The sequence below is a fragment of the Leucoraja erinacea genome, chromosome 12 (genome assembly GCF_028641065.1).
Source record: "Leucoraja erinacea ecotype New England chromosome 12, Leri_hhj_1, whole genome shotgun sequence".
Classification (NCBI taxonomy): Eukaryota; Metazoa; Chordata; class Chondrichthyes; order Rajiformes; family Rajidae; genus Leucoraja; species Leucoraja erinaceus.
This window is the reverse complement of record NC_073388.1, coordinates 24,928,067-24,945,228: the sequence shown is the minus strand read 5'-3', so window position 1 is coordinate 24,945,228 and position 17,162 is coordinate 24,928,067. Positions and strand designations below refer to the sequence as shown.

At 43.1% G+C, this 17,162-nt stretch overlaps 1 protein-coding gene across 5 annotated transcripts in view; it reads right to left on the bottom strand.

The window, feature by feature from the left end:
• Positions 1-17,162, bottom strand: part of phka1a (phosphorylase kinase, alpha 1a (muscle)) — a 129,648-nt gene that overhangs the window by 67,214 nt on the left and 45,272 nt on the right. For all 5 annotated transcript variants that reach the window (XM_055643867.1, XM_055643863.1, XM_055643864.1 and 2 more), the window contains exons 13-15: positions 16,339-16,417; positions 10,921-11,055; positions 2,132-2,241 (exon numbers count right to left, since the gene is read on the bottom strand). In XM_055643867.1, coding sequence (XP_055499842.1) covers positions 2,132-2,241; positions 10,921-11,055; positions 16,339-16,417 — 324 coding nt within the window. The remainder of the gene's footprint in view (positions 1-2,131; positions 2,242-10,920; positions 11,056-16,338; positions 16,418-17,162) is intronic.

Sequence of the window (17,162 nt, the reverse complement as noted above, 5' to 3'; positions counted from 1 at the left end):
GTATTGTGGGTTTTTGTTAAATATAAATTATGATGTTTTTATGTGCTATACCATGATTTTATATATATTTATGATATTTGATATGCAATGCATTTTTAATGTAATGTTGCCCCTTGCCTGGACCTTGAGTCCGTAATAAAGTTTATTATTATTATTATAATTAAACAATCGGCATATAAAATTATACAGTTAATGTACAGCTTCAATTTTAACTTTTTAACTTGAAAATAAAGGAAAAGAAACAAGAAAGAACAAGAGAGAGAAAAAGTGAGAGGTGCAAAGATTAGACCCCGAGACTACCAAAGTAGTGTAGTCAAAGAGTGGATAAAAGAGAGGAAGAAAAAAAAAAGGAAAGAAAAATGTGGTGATATACCAGCCTCTCGTCCCCCCCACCCACCTCACCCAACCTATAGTTGGATGTAAATCCAAAGTTGTGTTGCGTAAAACTATCCTTGTAAGAATTCAGTGAAGGGTAGCCATGTCTTGAAAAATTGATCTGATTTTTCTGCCAAGACAAGCCTAATATTTTCCAGATGTAGTGTCTCGGACATGTTTGTAATCCACATCTTAAAATAGGGACTGATGTGTGTTTCCAAAATTTAAGTATTAGTTTTTTCACCGTTATCAGGCCTTAATTAAGGAAACATCTTTGAAATAATGTTAGCTCAGAACAGGCTTCTGACGTACCTAGAGTGATCAGTTCAGTGTCGGGGTCCAATTTTATTTTATTAAGTATTTTAGAAAAAAATTTCAAAACTTCCCCTCCAGAAATTATGTAACTTTATACAAGAGGCAAAAGAATGGGTTATAGTTGCTTCTTGAAAGAGACATTTATCACAAATAGGGGAAACATTTGGGAAGATCTTATTCAGTTTAGACTTTGAATAATAAAGTCTATGCAGTATTTTAAATTGTTTTAGCGAATGCCTAATGTTAAGAGAACAGTTGTGTATGTATAGAAGACTTTCCTCCCATCCGTCTTTTAAAATTGTTAGGCCGAGTTCATCTTCCCAAAATCGTCTAATTACTTCCGACGATGGGGTTTGTATATTTAGAAGGGTATTATAAAGGTACGATATTAACTTGTTTGAGTGCAAGTTTCTATTCATACATTCTTCTAGTATATCTCGAACCATATATTGATAGTCTCGTATTTGAAGATATCTAAAGTATTGGCTACCTTTCAGAAAATATTTCGATTGTAATTTTTGAAATGAGAGAAGTTCCTATCTCAAAAAGATCTCCCAGTTTTTTAATTCCTAATCTTTCCCAGTGTGTGAACGTCTTGTCTAAAATAGACGGCTTAAACGAGGGATTATTGGCAATTTGTGAGAGAAGAGATAAATTTCTCAGTTTAAGGGTTGACCACTTGTTTCCAGATTCGTAGGGTACTATGGATAATCAGATTTTTCTCATATACTGTTTTCTTCAAATTTATTGGAGAGAGAAGAATCGCGCCTATATTAAAAGGCGAATAATCCTCTCTCTCCATTATTAACCATTTTACCTGTTGGCATGTGTTGTCCATCCAATAGATTATGTTTTTAATATTTGTTGCCCAGTAATAGTACAAAAAATTGGGGAGAGCCAACCTGCCAACTTCTTTGGGTTTACATAGATGTCGTTTATGGATTCTGTGTGTTTTATTATCCCAAATAAAGTATGTGATCAGAGAATCGAGTTGTTTTTATTTTATTTTGGGGAGATAAATCAGTATTGATTGAAATAGGTACAGGATTTGTGGAAGGAAGACCATCTTTATGGCATTTATTCTACCTATGAGAGAAATCGGAAGCGTAAGTTCGGGAGGCATTTCAAGTGCAAATTTAGAAAACACTAAAGGACATTGCAGTTTGAAACGCATGCAAATAGTTCATTTTCTCCAATTCTGCATGGGCAAAAGTCAGGTCACAAATTGGCTATCTCAATGAAAAAGTTTGTGGGACAAAATAATTCACTTTTGCACCTATGTTCAAATCAATATGCATTATGTTAATATGAATATGCGGAATGCCGAATAATCTCTGTAGAATGAAATTATACACAGCAAACCAAAAAGGAGATATTTTCATTAAAAAAAATAAAAATAAAATTATCAAATGTTATTTAAAATATGGTGCATCTAACTTACCTGTGGAGTGAAAGCAAAGATCTCATCCCTTACAAGGTACAATTTTGATGTGCCAAGAATACCCATGTGCCGGTAAGGCCGACCACTTAATGCCATTCTCTTATTGCAACCTGTCAACAGAAGTAGATCAGGACAGATGCATTTTACAGACTAAAGTCAGTCTGGAGAAGTTGAAGCAGAGGATAACCTGAGATACCCAGCCTTCGGACTCTAATTATTCAGAATTGCTTCAAAGTTAGGGAATGCAAACTTAATCTTGCTAAATTGTCTTTGAGGATTGGAGTAATTTACAGGCATACTCTTCCAGTGCTGGCTGCAGTTTATTTATCCTGCTGCATGGCAAGGGATTTCATTATATTCTATCGGTTTACAAGACTTCTGAAGGATGGACCACATTGCCATTTTCTGTTGTTTATATGCTAACTTTGAACTTTAGATATCTACTAGACCAAGTGGGACCCGTTGGGCCCCGTTCCCCCAACGCAATATTCCACCACTCACCCATTCCCCCAACGCAACCCGTTCACTCTACGCAATATTCCACCACTCACCCATAGTCCCCAACTGCGCAGGCGCGGCTCATTTCCCCTCATCCCCAGCACACTCTGCCCCTCATCACCCTCCCTCTTCTTTCCCTTCTCCTCCTATCCTCCACCACTCATTCCCTTCCCTCAGTCACACCCTCCCTCCATAACCCCTCTCCCATCCCTACCCCCTCCTCTCCCTCTGTTTAAATAACATTAAACAACAATCCTCTCCTTGTCCCCTCCCCCACTCCCTACCTCTCCTTATAACAATGTAACAAATCTCTCATTGCACCGGGAGTACTGTCTTTGTTAACATTGTAAAAGCCCTGTCCCACAGTACGAGTTCATTCCAAGAGTTCTCCCGAGTTATCCCTGATTCGAACTTGGAGATTTACGGTAATGGCCACTCGTCAGTACTAGGGGCTCTCGTGGACATTTTTCATCATGTTGAAAAAACTTCACGATTCTTCCCGTGCTTACCTGCTGTTAGCGAGTCTTCCCGAGTACCTGCCGTTAGCGCTAAGAGAGGTCCACTAGCTCCGACATACCCGGTAAGTTAATTCTCCGTGCTTACCACGAGAGCTCTTGGAATGAACTCGTACCATGGGACAGGGCTTTAACGGAATCTTTTTGAAAAGAGCCATTTTTTATGTAAATGAGATTCGGGATCCTATTGTGATGTCATAAGCTGCTAACTGTCAGTGCATGCAAGTGAATTTTGGCAAAGTGGGGTTTTGTAAAGTTTAAAATGTGCCCCCATTGCAACCAGTTCCCCCACTGCAATATTCACCACTCACCCATAGTCCCCAATTGTGCAGGCGCAGCTCATTTTCCATCATCCACAAGCACTCCCTCTCCCTCCTCTTCACCCTCCCTCTTCTTTCCCCTCTCCTCCCCCACTTCCTCCCTTACCCATACCCTCAGTCACTCCTTCCCGCCATAACCACTCTCCCCTGCCTAGCCCCCCTTGACGTCATTGTGAGGTGGAAGCCGCTGTTCTTTTAAATGTAAATGAGATCCCATTGTGATGTCATTGTGGAGTGGAACACTGCCGACGGGCAGTTTATGTAAATGAGATCCCATTGTGACATCATAACTGCTGCCAGTGAAATTTAAAGTGATTTTTCTCAAACTGGATTTTGTAAAGTTTAAAATGTGAAAAACTTGTAAGATATAACATCAATCTGAACGAAACATGATACACCACATCACAGGACAATTGTGTGCAAGGTGGGCCAAATATTATAGCACTATCATGTACCATTTTGGTGTAATTTCAGGATCACATGGATAGACAGACAGACAAACAGACAAGATGAGTTTTAGTAATGTAATTTATAATATATACTAGACTAAGTGGGACCCGTTGGGTCCCAGCATCACACGGGAGGGCTGGTCACCAATGCAATATTCCACCTCTCCACCAATTTTAATATTGGTGGCCAGTTGGGGGGGGGGGGCTTTCTGGAGCGCTAGTATGGGTGTTATGGGCTGAAGGGACTGGTTTCCAGAGAGCTAGTATGCACAGCCATAAGTGGTAGCGTTTTATCTAAAATCAATATACAGTGCAAACAGGAAGTAAGTGCATTTACAGTAGTGCCTTTTAACTTCAAGTCAAAGCACCCAAGCCACCATTTGCAGTAAGTAATGCATTTCAACTTCATGCCAATGCACCCACGCCACCATTTACAGTAAGTAGTGGCTTTCAACTTCAAGCCACACCCAAGCCATCATTTGCAGGAAGTAGTGCCTTTCAACTTCAAAGCTCCCAAGCCACCATTTACAGTGATTAGTGCCTGTCAACCTCATGCCACCATTTGCAGTAATAGTGCCTTTTCTACTTCAAGCCAAAGCTCCCAAGCCACCATTTGCAGTAAGTAGTGCCTTTCAACTTCAAACCAAAGCTCCCAAGCCACCATTTGCAGTAAGTAGTGCCTTTCAACTTCAAGCCACAATTTGCAGTAAGTAGTGCCTTTCAACTGCAAGCCAATGCACCCACACCCCCATTTGCAGTAAGTAATGCATTTTAACTTCAAGCCATTGCACCCGCCACCATCTGCAGTAAGTAGTGCCTTTCAACTTCAAGCCACACCCAAGCCACCATTCGCAGTAATAGTGCCTTTCAACTTCAAGCCAAAGGAACCAAGCCACCATTTACAGTAAGTAGTGTCTTTCAACTTCAACCCACACCCAAGCCATAATTTACAGTAAGTAGTGCCTTTCAACTTCAAGCCACAACCAAGCCACCATTTGCAGTAATAGTGCCTTTCAACTTCAAACCAAAGCTCACAAGCCACCATTTGCAGTAAGTAGTGCCTTTCAACGTCATGCCTCCATTTGCAGTAAGTAATGCCTTTCAACTTCAAGCCATTGCACTCAAGACACCATTTGCAGTAAGTACTGCCTTTCAACTGCAAGCCAAAGCACCAAGCCATCATTTGCAGTAAGTAATACTTTCAACTTCAAGCCAAAACACCCAAGCCACCATTTGCAGCAAGTAGTGTCTTTCAACTTCAGGCCAATGCACCCACACCCCCCATTTGCAGTAAATAGTGCCTTTCAACTTTAAGCCACACCCAAGCCACCATTTGCAGTAAGTAGTGCCTTTCAACTTCATGCCACAATTTGCAGTAAGTGGTCTTTCAACTTCAAGCCACACCCAAGCCACCATTTGCAGTAAGTAGTGCCTTTCAACTTCAACTTCAAGCCAAAGCAAGCCAAGCAACCAGTCATCATTTGTAGTAAGTCGTGCCTTTCAATATCAAGACACACCTAAGCCAAGCCAATCGGGGTGTGGGGTGGGGGGGGTGTTCTGGAGCGCTAGTCTGAACCATTTTAGAACCAATAGACATTTTTTTGCAAGCTTTAGAACCAATAGACATTTTTTTGCAAGCTTTAGAATCAATAGACATTTTTTTGCCACCTTTAGAACCAATAGACATTTTTTGCAAGCTTTAGAACCAATAGAGACACTTTTTGCAAGCTTTAGAACCAATAGACATTTTTTTGCAAGCTTTAGAACCAATAGACATTTTTTTGCAAGCTTTAGAACCAATAGACATTTTTTGCAAGCTTTAGAACCAATAGACATTTTCTGAAATCTTTAGAACCACTAGGGGCACTTACATTTGAGTAGACATGTTATCAGTGTTATTCACAGCTCAGAGAAACGTGACCCTCTGCCTTCCTCCATCTTGAAGAGTGAGTGAGGCACACCACTTCCTGGTTTTATAGTCTCTCCCCCTTGCTGCCAGCGGGGGCAGCAGAGAGAATGGGGAATTTAGTAAAAACATTAATACCTCTGTCATTTTTAATCAACGGGAAAAAATCCTCAGCACACATGCGGCGGAGGGGGGCTCTGAGTAAGGTGGCGAAAAATGACGGCCCTAGGTGGCGGCGTTCTCTCAGAAATCGCAGCACAGATAGCCAAAACCGGTCAAGAACAGACTTTTAGTAATATAGACTAGACCAAGTGGGATCCGTTGGGTCCCTGTCACATGGGAGGGCTGGTCCCCGAGCGCAATACTCCACCACTCACCCATATCCCCAACTGCGCAGGCATGGCTGATGGGTTCCCGTTGTGACGCCAAAGATCCCCGTTGTGACGCGAGTGGAGGCAACCATCCCCAACTGCACCTTGCCATCCCTCTTCCTACCACTATCCTCTCCATTACTCCTCATCCCCAGCATTCCCTCCCCTCCTCTTGACCTTCCCTCTTCTTTCCTCTCTCCTCCTCCCCCACTCCCCTCTCCCTTCCACTTCTTTCCCCTACCCTCAGTCACTCCCTTCCTCCCTCCATAACCACTCTCCCCTCTATCCCCAACAGCTCACCTCCCCCTATCCCACCCAGCACCACACACACACACACAAGCACACGCACAATTGTACAATTGCAGTGGCAGAATATATTGCTGATGGACAACGCAAATTGTTTTGCCTGGATGTTATGTGCCAGGGGATGGTCACACCGACCAGTTTAACTAATTCAGTAGGCAGTGAGCAAGGAAAGGAAGGTGTGGCCATAAGCGAGGCAGGTAGGGGGAACCAGGAGGAGATGCGGCAGGAGCCACAGCCCTTGTCCCTGACGAGCATGACCGAGGCTCTTACTCAATGTAAGGACGGGATCAGGGGCTGTGGGAGGGATGAGCAACCTGGCTGCAGCACCGTGGATCAGGAGGCCATTCAAGAGGGGGGAGTTAGAAGAAATGCTGTAGTGATAGGGGATAGTATTATTCGGGGGGTAGATAAGGTTCTCTGCGGCCAGCAGAACATGTCCCGAAGGCTGTGTTGCCTACCCGGTGCTAGGGTTAAGGATATCTCTGCGATGCTGGAGAGAAATTTGCAGAGGGAGGGGGAGGATCCAGTGGTCGTGGTCCATGTGGGGACCAATGACATAGGAAGGACGAGGAAGGAGGATCTGCTGAAGGAGTTTGAGCAGTTAGGGAATAAATTAAAAAGCAGAACCTCGAGGGTACTGATCTCCGGATTGCTACCTGAGCCACGGGCCAAATCGGCGAGGGTACGTAAAATTAAAAAGCTAAATGCGTGGCTCAAAGACTGGTGTGGGAATAATGGGTTTGGTTTCTTGGGCCACTGGCACCAGTACTGGGACAGGGGGGATCTGTTCTGTAAGGACGGACTTCACCTGAACGATGCTGGGACTGGGGTCCTGGCAAATCATATAACTAGGGCAGTAGAGAGGTCTTTAAACTAAGTAGCGGGGGGGAGGTAACAAGGGGGGTAATAACGGCAGGGGTAGAGGAAATAGAGCAGGGTATCAGTGGGGAAGCGGAAAGTCAAAATGTGACAGGAGACAGAATGTGTGAAGATAAAGCTTTAGATGTAAAAGGGGCAAAAACGGAAAGGAAGGGTAGTAAAAATCATCTGAAAGTGCTTTATCTCAATGCATGGAGTATTCGTAATAAGATAAATGAATTAACGGTGCAATTAAGTATATATAGTTATGATATCGTGGCCATTACGGAGACATGGCTGCAAGGGGATCAGGACTGGGAGTTAAATATAGAGGGGTACTCGACAATTAGGAAAGATAGACAGGAAAGAAAGGGAGGAGGGGTGGCCCTTTTAATAAGGGAGGGAATAACGGCAATAGAGAGGAAGGATATTGCGTTGAAGGATCAGGATAGTGAAACAGCTTGGGTACAGATAGAAAATAATAAGGGGAAAAAAACACTAGTGGGTGTAATTTATAGACCTCCAAATAGCTGTGACGCTGTTAGTCAGAACATAAATCTGCAAATAGTTGACGCATGTAAAAAGGGAACTGCTGTAATCATGGGGGACTTCAATTTTCATATTAATTGGGCAAACCAAACTGGGCAGGGTAGACTAGAGGAAGAGTTTATAGAATGTATTAGAGACGGGTTCCTAGAACAGTATGTCACAGAACCGACAAGGGGGGAGGCAATTTTGGATCTGGTCCTGTGTAATGAAGCAGGATTAATTTAAAATGTTATAGTTAGGGACTCGTTGGGAACAAGTGACCACAATATGGTCGAATTCCATATTCAAATAGAAGGGGAGCAGGTGGAAACTCAGGCTAGGGTGCTTAGTCTAAATAAGGGGGATTATGAAGGTATGAGGACTGAGCTGATCAAAGTTGACTGGGATAGCAGATTCAAGAATAAGACGGTACATGAGCAGTGGTGTACGTTTAAGGGAATACTGTATAACCTTCAAGAAAAATTTATTCCTATGAAGAAAAAAAGGGGTAAGGGTAAGAACAGTCAGCCATGGCTCAGTAAAACTATAAAGGATAGTATTCGGCTGAAGGCAAGGGCATATAAGGTAGCCAGAGATAGTGGGAGGGTAGAGGATTGGGAAGCATTTAAAGGTCAGCAAAAAATAACTAAGAGATTAATTAAGACGGGGAAAATAGACTATGAAAGGAATTTAGCGAACAACATAAAAAACTAATAGTAAGAGTTTTTATAGCTATATAAAAAGAAAAAGGGTGGCTAAGGTGAACGTTGGTCCATTGGAGGGTGAGACTGGAGAGTTGTTGGTGGGGAACATGGAAATGGCAAAGGCATTAAACGAGTATTTTGTATCAGTCTTCACCATAGAAGACACAAAAAATATTCCAACGCTGGATAAACAGGGGGCGGTAGGAATGGAGGAGCTAAATACTATTAAGATCACCAAGGAGGTGGTATTAGGGAAATTAATGAGACTGAAGGAGGATAAATCCCCTGGGCCTGATGGATTACATCCAAGGGTCTTGAGGGAGATAGCGGTGGGGATTGTGGATGCATTGGTGATAATTTTCCAAAACTCCCTGGAGGCAGGAACGGTCCCAGTGGATTTGGAAAATGGCCAATGTAACACCTATATTTAAAAAAGGAAGTAAACAGAAGGCGGGTAACTATAGACCGGTTAGTCTAACATCGGTGGTGGGTAAAATGTTAGAGACAATTATTAAAGAAACACTAACGGGGCACTTGGATAAACATGACTTCATCGGACAGAACCAGCATGGTTTTGTGAAGGGGAAGTCCTGTTTAACGAATCTGCTCGAATTCTTTGAGGAAGTAACAACCCGGGTGGATAAAGGGGAACCGGTGGATGTGGTATACTTGGACTTCCAAAAGGCTTTTGACAAGGTGCCACATAAGAGACTATTGCTAAAAATAAAAAATTATGGGATTGGGGGTAATATATTAGCATGGGTAGAGGATTGGCTAACAAATAGGAAGCAGAGAGTGGGGATAAATGGTTCATACTCGGGATGGCAACCGGTAACTAGTGGGGTTCCGCAAGGGTCGGTGCTGGGACCCCAGTTGTTCACAATTTATATAAATGATTTGGAGGAGGGAACCAAGTGTAATATATCAAAATTTGCGGACGATACAAAAATGGGAGGAAAAGTAGGGGATGAGGAGGATAGGAAGAGTCTGCAAAAGGATATAGATAAGCTAGGTGAGTGGGCAACAACTTGGCAGATGAAATTTAATACTAATAAATGTGAAGTCATTCACTTTGGGAAAAAAAATGATAGGGCAAGTTATTTTCTAAATGAGGAGGAGCTGCGTTGTAATGCAACGCAAAGGGATCTAGGGGTATTAGTACATGAATCACTGAAAGTTAGTATGCAGGTGCAGCAAGCAATTAGGAAGGCCAATGGAGTTTTGGCCTTTATTGCTAGGGGGATTGAGTATAAAAACACGGAGGTCTTGCTGCAGCTGTACACAGTATTAGTGAGACCACATTTGGAATACTGTGTACAGTTCTGGGGTCCATACTTAAGAAAGGATGTACTAGCCCTGGAGGCAGTGCAGCGAAGGTTTACAAGATTAATTCCTGCAATGAGGGGATTGACATATGAGGAAAGGTTAAGTAGGCTGGAACTCTACTCTTTGGAGTTTAGAAGCATGAGAGGCGATCTCATTGAAACATATAAGATCGTGAGGGGCCTTGATCGGGTGGATGCACCGAGGATGTTCCCAATGATCGGGGAAACTAGAACTAGGGGACATAGTTGCAGAATAAGGGGGGGCTCTTTTAAAACTGAGATGAGGAAGAACTTCTTCACCCAGAGGGTGGTTAATTTATGGAATTCACTGCCCCAGGGAGCAGTGGAAGCAGAAACTTTAAATATATTTAAGACTAAAATAGATGTTTTTTTAGCTGCCAAGGGGATAAGGGGCTACGGGGAGAGGGCAGGGATATGGACCTAGGTATGGTTAGTATAGTAAGACCTGAGTGATCTCCTGGACAAGTGTCGATCGCCTGGATTGGGGTCGGAGAGGAATTTCCCGTTTTTTTTTCCCGAATTGGACCTGGGTTTTTATCCGTTTTTTTGCCTCCCCCAGGAGATCACGAGGTTCTTGGGGTGGAGAGGGGTGATAGAGGTATAAAGGGGAGGGTAGTGTCTTGTGTTCTGTGTCTTGTGTCTACTGTTTGTGGTAAGTGTGTCTGTTTAGTGTTCAGCCATGAGCGAATGGCGGTGCGGGCTCGACGGACCTGGTGGTCTACTCTCGCACCTACTTTCTATGTTTCTATGTTTCTATGTTTATTACATTTTCTTTTATGATTTAATGCTAACATATGAAACAGACAAGTCCTTTCTCAGAAATAAGATGTATATAAACATATATTAAATTAACCAATCCCTAGCTAATTTAGTGCTCTTATTGCTCCACAGAAAAGCACTATTATTCCAGTAAACATACAAAATAAATCTCATTGTATATGTAATTTGATTTTCATAAACAAACAAAGAAGAAACCGGAGTCTCTCACCTAGTCTTGCATAGATCTGAGAAAGAACACGAGCCGGCTGTACACGGATCGGCATAATTTCAGTTACAGTTTCAACGTCGATTCCATGCTTCCCCAATACTTTCTTTATTTTTTCTGTTTCTGCTATTATTGCCACTGATATTAAACACAAAAACATTTTTAGAAGGAAATAAAATGTAGAAGATTTTCAATGCTGCTCACTGAATTCAAATCCAGTTCCATCATGACATGATGATCCTTTCAAATCTTCGTTTCACAAAGGCATTTATCAAAGCAAAAAAGTACCTACAATTTATTAATTTCCTCTAGTCAAACTTAGTGGCACTGCAATGATGCAAGGGTGCATGGGAAAGCAAAGACAGAGTATGTGATGAAGTTCATTTCTGATTGTGTAGTCCAGAACAAATTAAATAGTGGGTTGAAATCATGCAAATTCTTTGGTATAACAGAAACTAGATTAAATGCTTCAGGAGTTAAACTTATGCCTCTCAACAAGATCACAATGATATACATTTTAATTCCACTTGCCCATATTTTCTCCTAACTCCACAGAAGCTATCAAACAAATAACATTAACAATTAAAAGTAATGTGGTTTCTGAAGGAGAAGAAAATAATCAGAATTTCTAATTCTCCTTGTGGGGGTAAAAGTGCTTTCTAACTTCACTTATACGTGACATAATTCTGTTAACATTATGCTGTCTTGTTCTGGATTCCCATAACAGAGAAATAGTTTCCCTGGGTACACAAAAAAGCTGGAGAAACTCAGCGGGTGCAGCAGCATCTATGGAACGAAGGAAATAGGTAACGTTTCGGGCCGAACCCCTTCTTCAGACTGATAGGGGGTGGTGGGGGAGAAGGAAGGAAAAAGGAGGAGGAGGAGCTCGAGGGCAGAGGGATGGGAGGAGAGAGCCCGAGGGCTGAGGAAGAGGAGGAGACAGCAAGGGCTAACAAAATTGGGAGGATTCAATGTTCATTCCCGCAGGATGCAGACTCCCCAAGCGGAATGTGAGGTGCTGTTCCTCCAATTTCCGGTGTTGCTCACTCTGGCCATGGAGACCCAGGACAGAGAGGTCGGATTCGGAATGGGAGGGGGAGTTGAAGTGCTCAGCCACCGGGAGGTCAGGTAGGTTCCTGTGGACCAAGCGGAGGTGTTCGGCGAAACGATCGCCCAACCTCCGCTTAGTCTCACCGATGTAGATCAGCTGACATCTAGAGCAGCGGATGCAGTAGATGAGGTTGGAGGAGATACAGGTGAACCTCTGTTGCACCTGGAATGACTGCTTGGGTCCTTGAATGGAGTCGAAGGGGGAGGTAAAGGGACAGGCGTTGCATTTCTTGCGGTTGCAACGGAAAGTGCCCGGGGAGGGGGTGGTATGGGAGGGAAGGGAAGAATTGACAAGGGAGTTGCGGAGGGAGCGGTCTTTGCGGAAGGCAGACATGGGGGGAGATAGGAAGATGTGGCGAGTGGTGGGGTCACGTTGGAGGTGGCGAAAATGACAGAGGATTATTTGTTGTATGTGACGGCTGGTGGGGTGAAAGGTGAGGACTAGGAGGACTCTGCCCTTGTTGCGAGTGCGGGGATGGGGAGAGAGAGCAGTGTTGCGGGGTATGGAGGAGACCCTGGTGCGAGCCTCATCTATGGAGGAGGAGGGGAACCCCCGTTCCCTGAAGAATGAAAACATTTCAGATGCCCTGGTGTGGAACGCATCATCGTGGGAGCAGATGCGGCGTAGGCGGAGGAATTGGGAGTAGGGGATGGAGTCCTTACAGGAAGCAGGGTGGGAAGAAGTGTAGTTCAGATAGCCATGGGAGTCAGTGGGTTTGTAGTGGATGTCGGTCAGAAGTCTATCACCTGTGATGGAGATAGTGAGGTCAAGGAATGGTAGGGAAGTGTCGGAAATAGTCCAGGTGTATTTGAGTGCTGGATGGAAGTTGGTGGTGAAGTGGATGAAGTCAGTCAGTTGTGTGTGGGTGCAGGAGGTGGCCCCAAAGCAGTCGTCATTGTAACAAAGGTAGAGGTCGGGGATGGGGCCCTGGTACGCGTTGAAGAAGGATTGTTCGATGTACCCGACAAAGACACAGGCGTAGCTGGGGCCCATGCGTGTGCTCATAGCTACGCCTTGTGTTTGGAGGAAATGGGAGGAGTCAAACGTGAAGTTATTGAAGGTAAGGACCAGCTCCGCTAGGCGGAGGAGAGTGTCAGTGGCTGGGTATAGGTTGCTTCGCTGGTCGAGGAAGAACCGGAGGGCTTTGAGACCATCCTGGTGGGGGATGGAGGTGTAGAGTGACTGGACGTCCATGGTGAAGATGAGGGGGTGAGGGCCTAGAGAATGGAATGCGCGGAGGCGGCGGAGAGTGTCTGAGGTGTCTTGAACATATGTAGGATGGGATTTAACCAAGGGGGATAGGATGGAGTCAAGGTATGTGGAGATGAATTCGGTGGGGCATGAACAGGCAGAGACAATGGGTCTACCGGGACAGTCAGGTTGGTGGATTTTGGGGAGAAGGTAAAATCAGGCCGTGCGGGGCTGGGGAACAATGAGGTTGGAGGCTCGGTCGGGCAGGGCATGGGAGTTGATGAAGTCAGTGATGGTGCTTGAGATGGTGGCCTGGTGCTCGTCAGTGTGGTCATGGTCCTGAGGTAAGTAGGAGGAGGTGTCCGAGAGTTGGTGCGTGGCCTCAGCTTTGTAGAGATCGACGCGCCAGACTACCACGGCACCTCCCTTGTCGGCTGGTTTGATAACCCAATCTGGGTTGTTGCGGAGTGATTCGATGGCAGTGCGTTCGGGGGGGGGAGAGATTGGAGTGAGACAGGGTAGTGGAGAAATTGAGGCGGCTGACGTCGCGGCGGCAGTTTTGGATAAAGAGTCCAAAGCCGGGGGGCCAGGAGGTGGGGTTCCAAGAGGAGGGGGTGCATTGGAGACGGGAAAAGGGGTCATCAATGGGGGGTGAGGATCCAAGAGGAGGCGGTGCGTTGGAGACGGGAAAAGGGGATCATCAATGGGGGGGCGAAAAAATTGTTTCCCTGGGCCTAGCCTGCTACATTTCTATGATAATTTTAAAATGATATCATTCAACTTTATATATTTTGCATTTCAAAACACATAAACTAAAGATCAATATCCCATTTGCTTTTCTGTTTACTTTTCTGTGAAGCAGTGTTTATCAATTGAAAAAAAAATCTTAAATAATTTGCAGTTTAGAAAAAGGGAAATATTGTTACAATCGCCCATTGCTCCCAATCTATTGTTTAGGTAATATATGTTTCGCTAGGGCTTTTATTCTGCACTTTGAATTCAAATTGCCACTATTTTACTTGGACTATTCCCTCAACCCATCGCTGTTCCTTTAAAATTTTTAGTTCCAAATAGGCAAATGGAAAACCCGAAATATAATTTGAATAGCTATTTCAGGAATTCAATTTTGCAATATATAAGTAATCCTTTTCTTTCATCATGATACTGCCTTTTGCTTTGTGTGTCTTTTCTTTACATGAAGAGCTTCCAATCTGCAAACGGCAAGTACATTCAACAGCAATTATGACAAGTATTCCCAATTGCTGTTTTAACATCTTTGTTGAATAAAATAATGTTTGTCAGGACACCAAGAGAATCCTTTGCACATTTTTGAAAAACATACAATCTTTCATATCTAGGAAAGTCAAACAGGAACTCAGTTTATCGTCTCAGATCAAATGTGGCATCTCCACCAACAAAGCAATTTTCAGCAAATAGGTTAACAAACCACAATTCAATATGGCATTTCATGCTCATTGTAATGTGACCTTGACTACATCACGACTTTCTTATATAGTTATTATAGGTTGTGCTGAAATCCACTAAAAAGATGCATTCCACATACGTACTCAGACTTTAAAATGCAGTAGCAAGCAATGGGACTTCAAGAGCAACAGAAACTGTTGATCAGATTTACAAACAATCTTCTAAAACTAAGAAGAACAAAGGAAAATGGGACATGAAAATGCACCATCTCAACAGAGAGTGCCTTACAGTGCCAGAGATCCGGGTTCAATCCCGACTACAGATGCAGTCTGTATGGTTTGTACGTTCTCCGAGATCTTCGGTTTCCTCCCGCACTCCAAAGACGTACAAGTTTGTAGGTTGATTGGCTTTGCATAAATGTAAAATTGTCCCTAGTGTGTGTAGGATAGTGTTAATATGCGGGGATCGCTGGTCGGTGCAGACTTGGTGGGCCGAAGGGCCTGTTTCCGCGCGTATCTCTAAAACTAAAACTAAAATAAACTAAAGATGATTATTGCCAGACATGGTCATGACCAAAATTTGCTGCTTATTATACCATACTTGAGCATTGTCAATGTTTCATCATATGACCATGGACCATTTCATTATTCGAGGACTAGAAACTAGAACCATCAGTAACCATTCCAATGTACAGTATATGATGTGAGATCATTTGATGAAACAGTTTAAACTGAAACAGTTTAGATGAAACGGGCTGGGTGTTGGACACGGTCCAGAAACACTCTTAAAAGGATATCCCTAGCATGATATGCAACAACTGAAACCATCTTGTGTGAAACATAATACTGCAGTCTGTGAAGAATCAACCTTCTATTTGCCTGATCTCATTTTCAATGGATTTTTTCAGATTTTCAGCATCTGCAGTTTTGTGCTCCAATTCAAATTAATTGGGCCTCTCTGATGCTAAACAAGGTCAAACACTATTGTTACCTCTCCTCTGGACTGGAACACTCTTGTTCATGTCAGACCAGCTGCAGTGAGATCCAATAGATTGTTAGTGAGCAAGGGATGACTATTAGTTGTGTTCATGATGCTTCCATCATTTTCCTTACTGATAATAGATAGATGGCCGTTAGCCAGAAACTATGTGTTGAGCTTTTTGTGCACAGGATAGACAAGATCAATTTTCTGCATTCTTTTTAGATATCAGTCTTGATGAAACATCATGGTTGGAAGCGTGACTATTTCTGGAACAGTGATCTTCAACAGTGAAACAGATTTTTGGCAATTTCCTCCAATTAAGACACTGTCACGACTTGGAAATATATCATCATTCTTTCCTTAAAAGTCCAAATTTCCTACCCAGCGATACCGTTGGTGCTAAACTGGTTGTTAAGAACAGACTAAACATCAAACAATAGCTTTTTGTTTGTTTGCAAAAATACTTGAATCAACCTTAAATAAAGCATGGGCAAGCTTACCATGGTATGTTCAGAAAAAGTATAGAAAATGAACTTCAGACTTAACATTTGTTCATATAAATGAAACACATCTTCCATTTGCAAATTCGTGCTCAGTAATATTGAACAATACAGAATTTATCCTAATTTGTAGTGGTTTTTGAAACAGGTGGACCTCCAATATGAAAACTGTCATACCGATACACAACTACAAATTAATTAAAAAAAACACACCTTGTACTACAACGTCTGGTCTAGGAATAGTTGAAAACCTTCTGTTCAATGGATCAATTTCACCAGCAGCAAGAAATCCCTGGAGGAAATACATTTTACAATAAGATTGCAGATTTCAGAGATCGGAGCATTCTTCACCCAGTTAAAGCATGGAGTATAGTGAACCCACACTTGCCTCAAGGGCTCTAATTGTGATTTCCAATCTGTAGTAAACACTGAACTCAGCTGAGGCAGAGGTAGATAAGAGAATATTGGATGGAATTACTATTCCACTTTCCAATTCCTGTTATTTATAAGCGTAAGAGTTAACCAACTGAGCACGGAGCTCGAGTAGCATTGTGGTGCAGCGGTATAGTTGATGCCTTACAGCGCCAGAGATCCTGACTATGGATGCTGTCAGTGCGGAGTTCTCCCCGTGAGCTGGTAGGTTTTCTCTGGGTGCTCCAGTTTCATCCCACATTCCAAAAACATGCAGATTTGTAGGTTAATTGGCTCCGGTAAAAATGGAAACATTTCCTTAGTATGTAGGACAGTGCTAGTGCACGAGAATCGCTGGTCAGTGCGGTGGGCAGAAGGGCCTGTTTCTGCGCTGCATCTTTAACCACTGTACAGTAGAATATCTGGGTTCATCGAATTTAATGCATTAAATATGACCAGTTTTGTGCATTCCAAATGCTATCCAGACTCCGAAAAATTTGCTGACACTCATGTACAAAAATGTGTGAACATTAGAGTATAAACATTCATACTCTAATGTGAAATAGAGTACAAACGTGGAAAATTTATAGTCTTGTGTTCAGTTTTGGTCACTGCAGTTGGAAGGA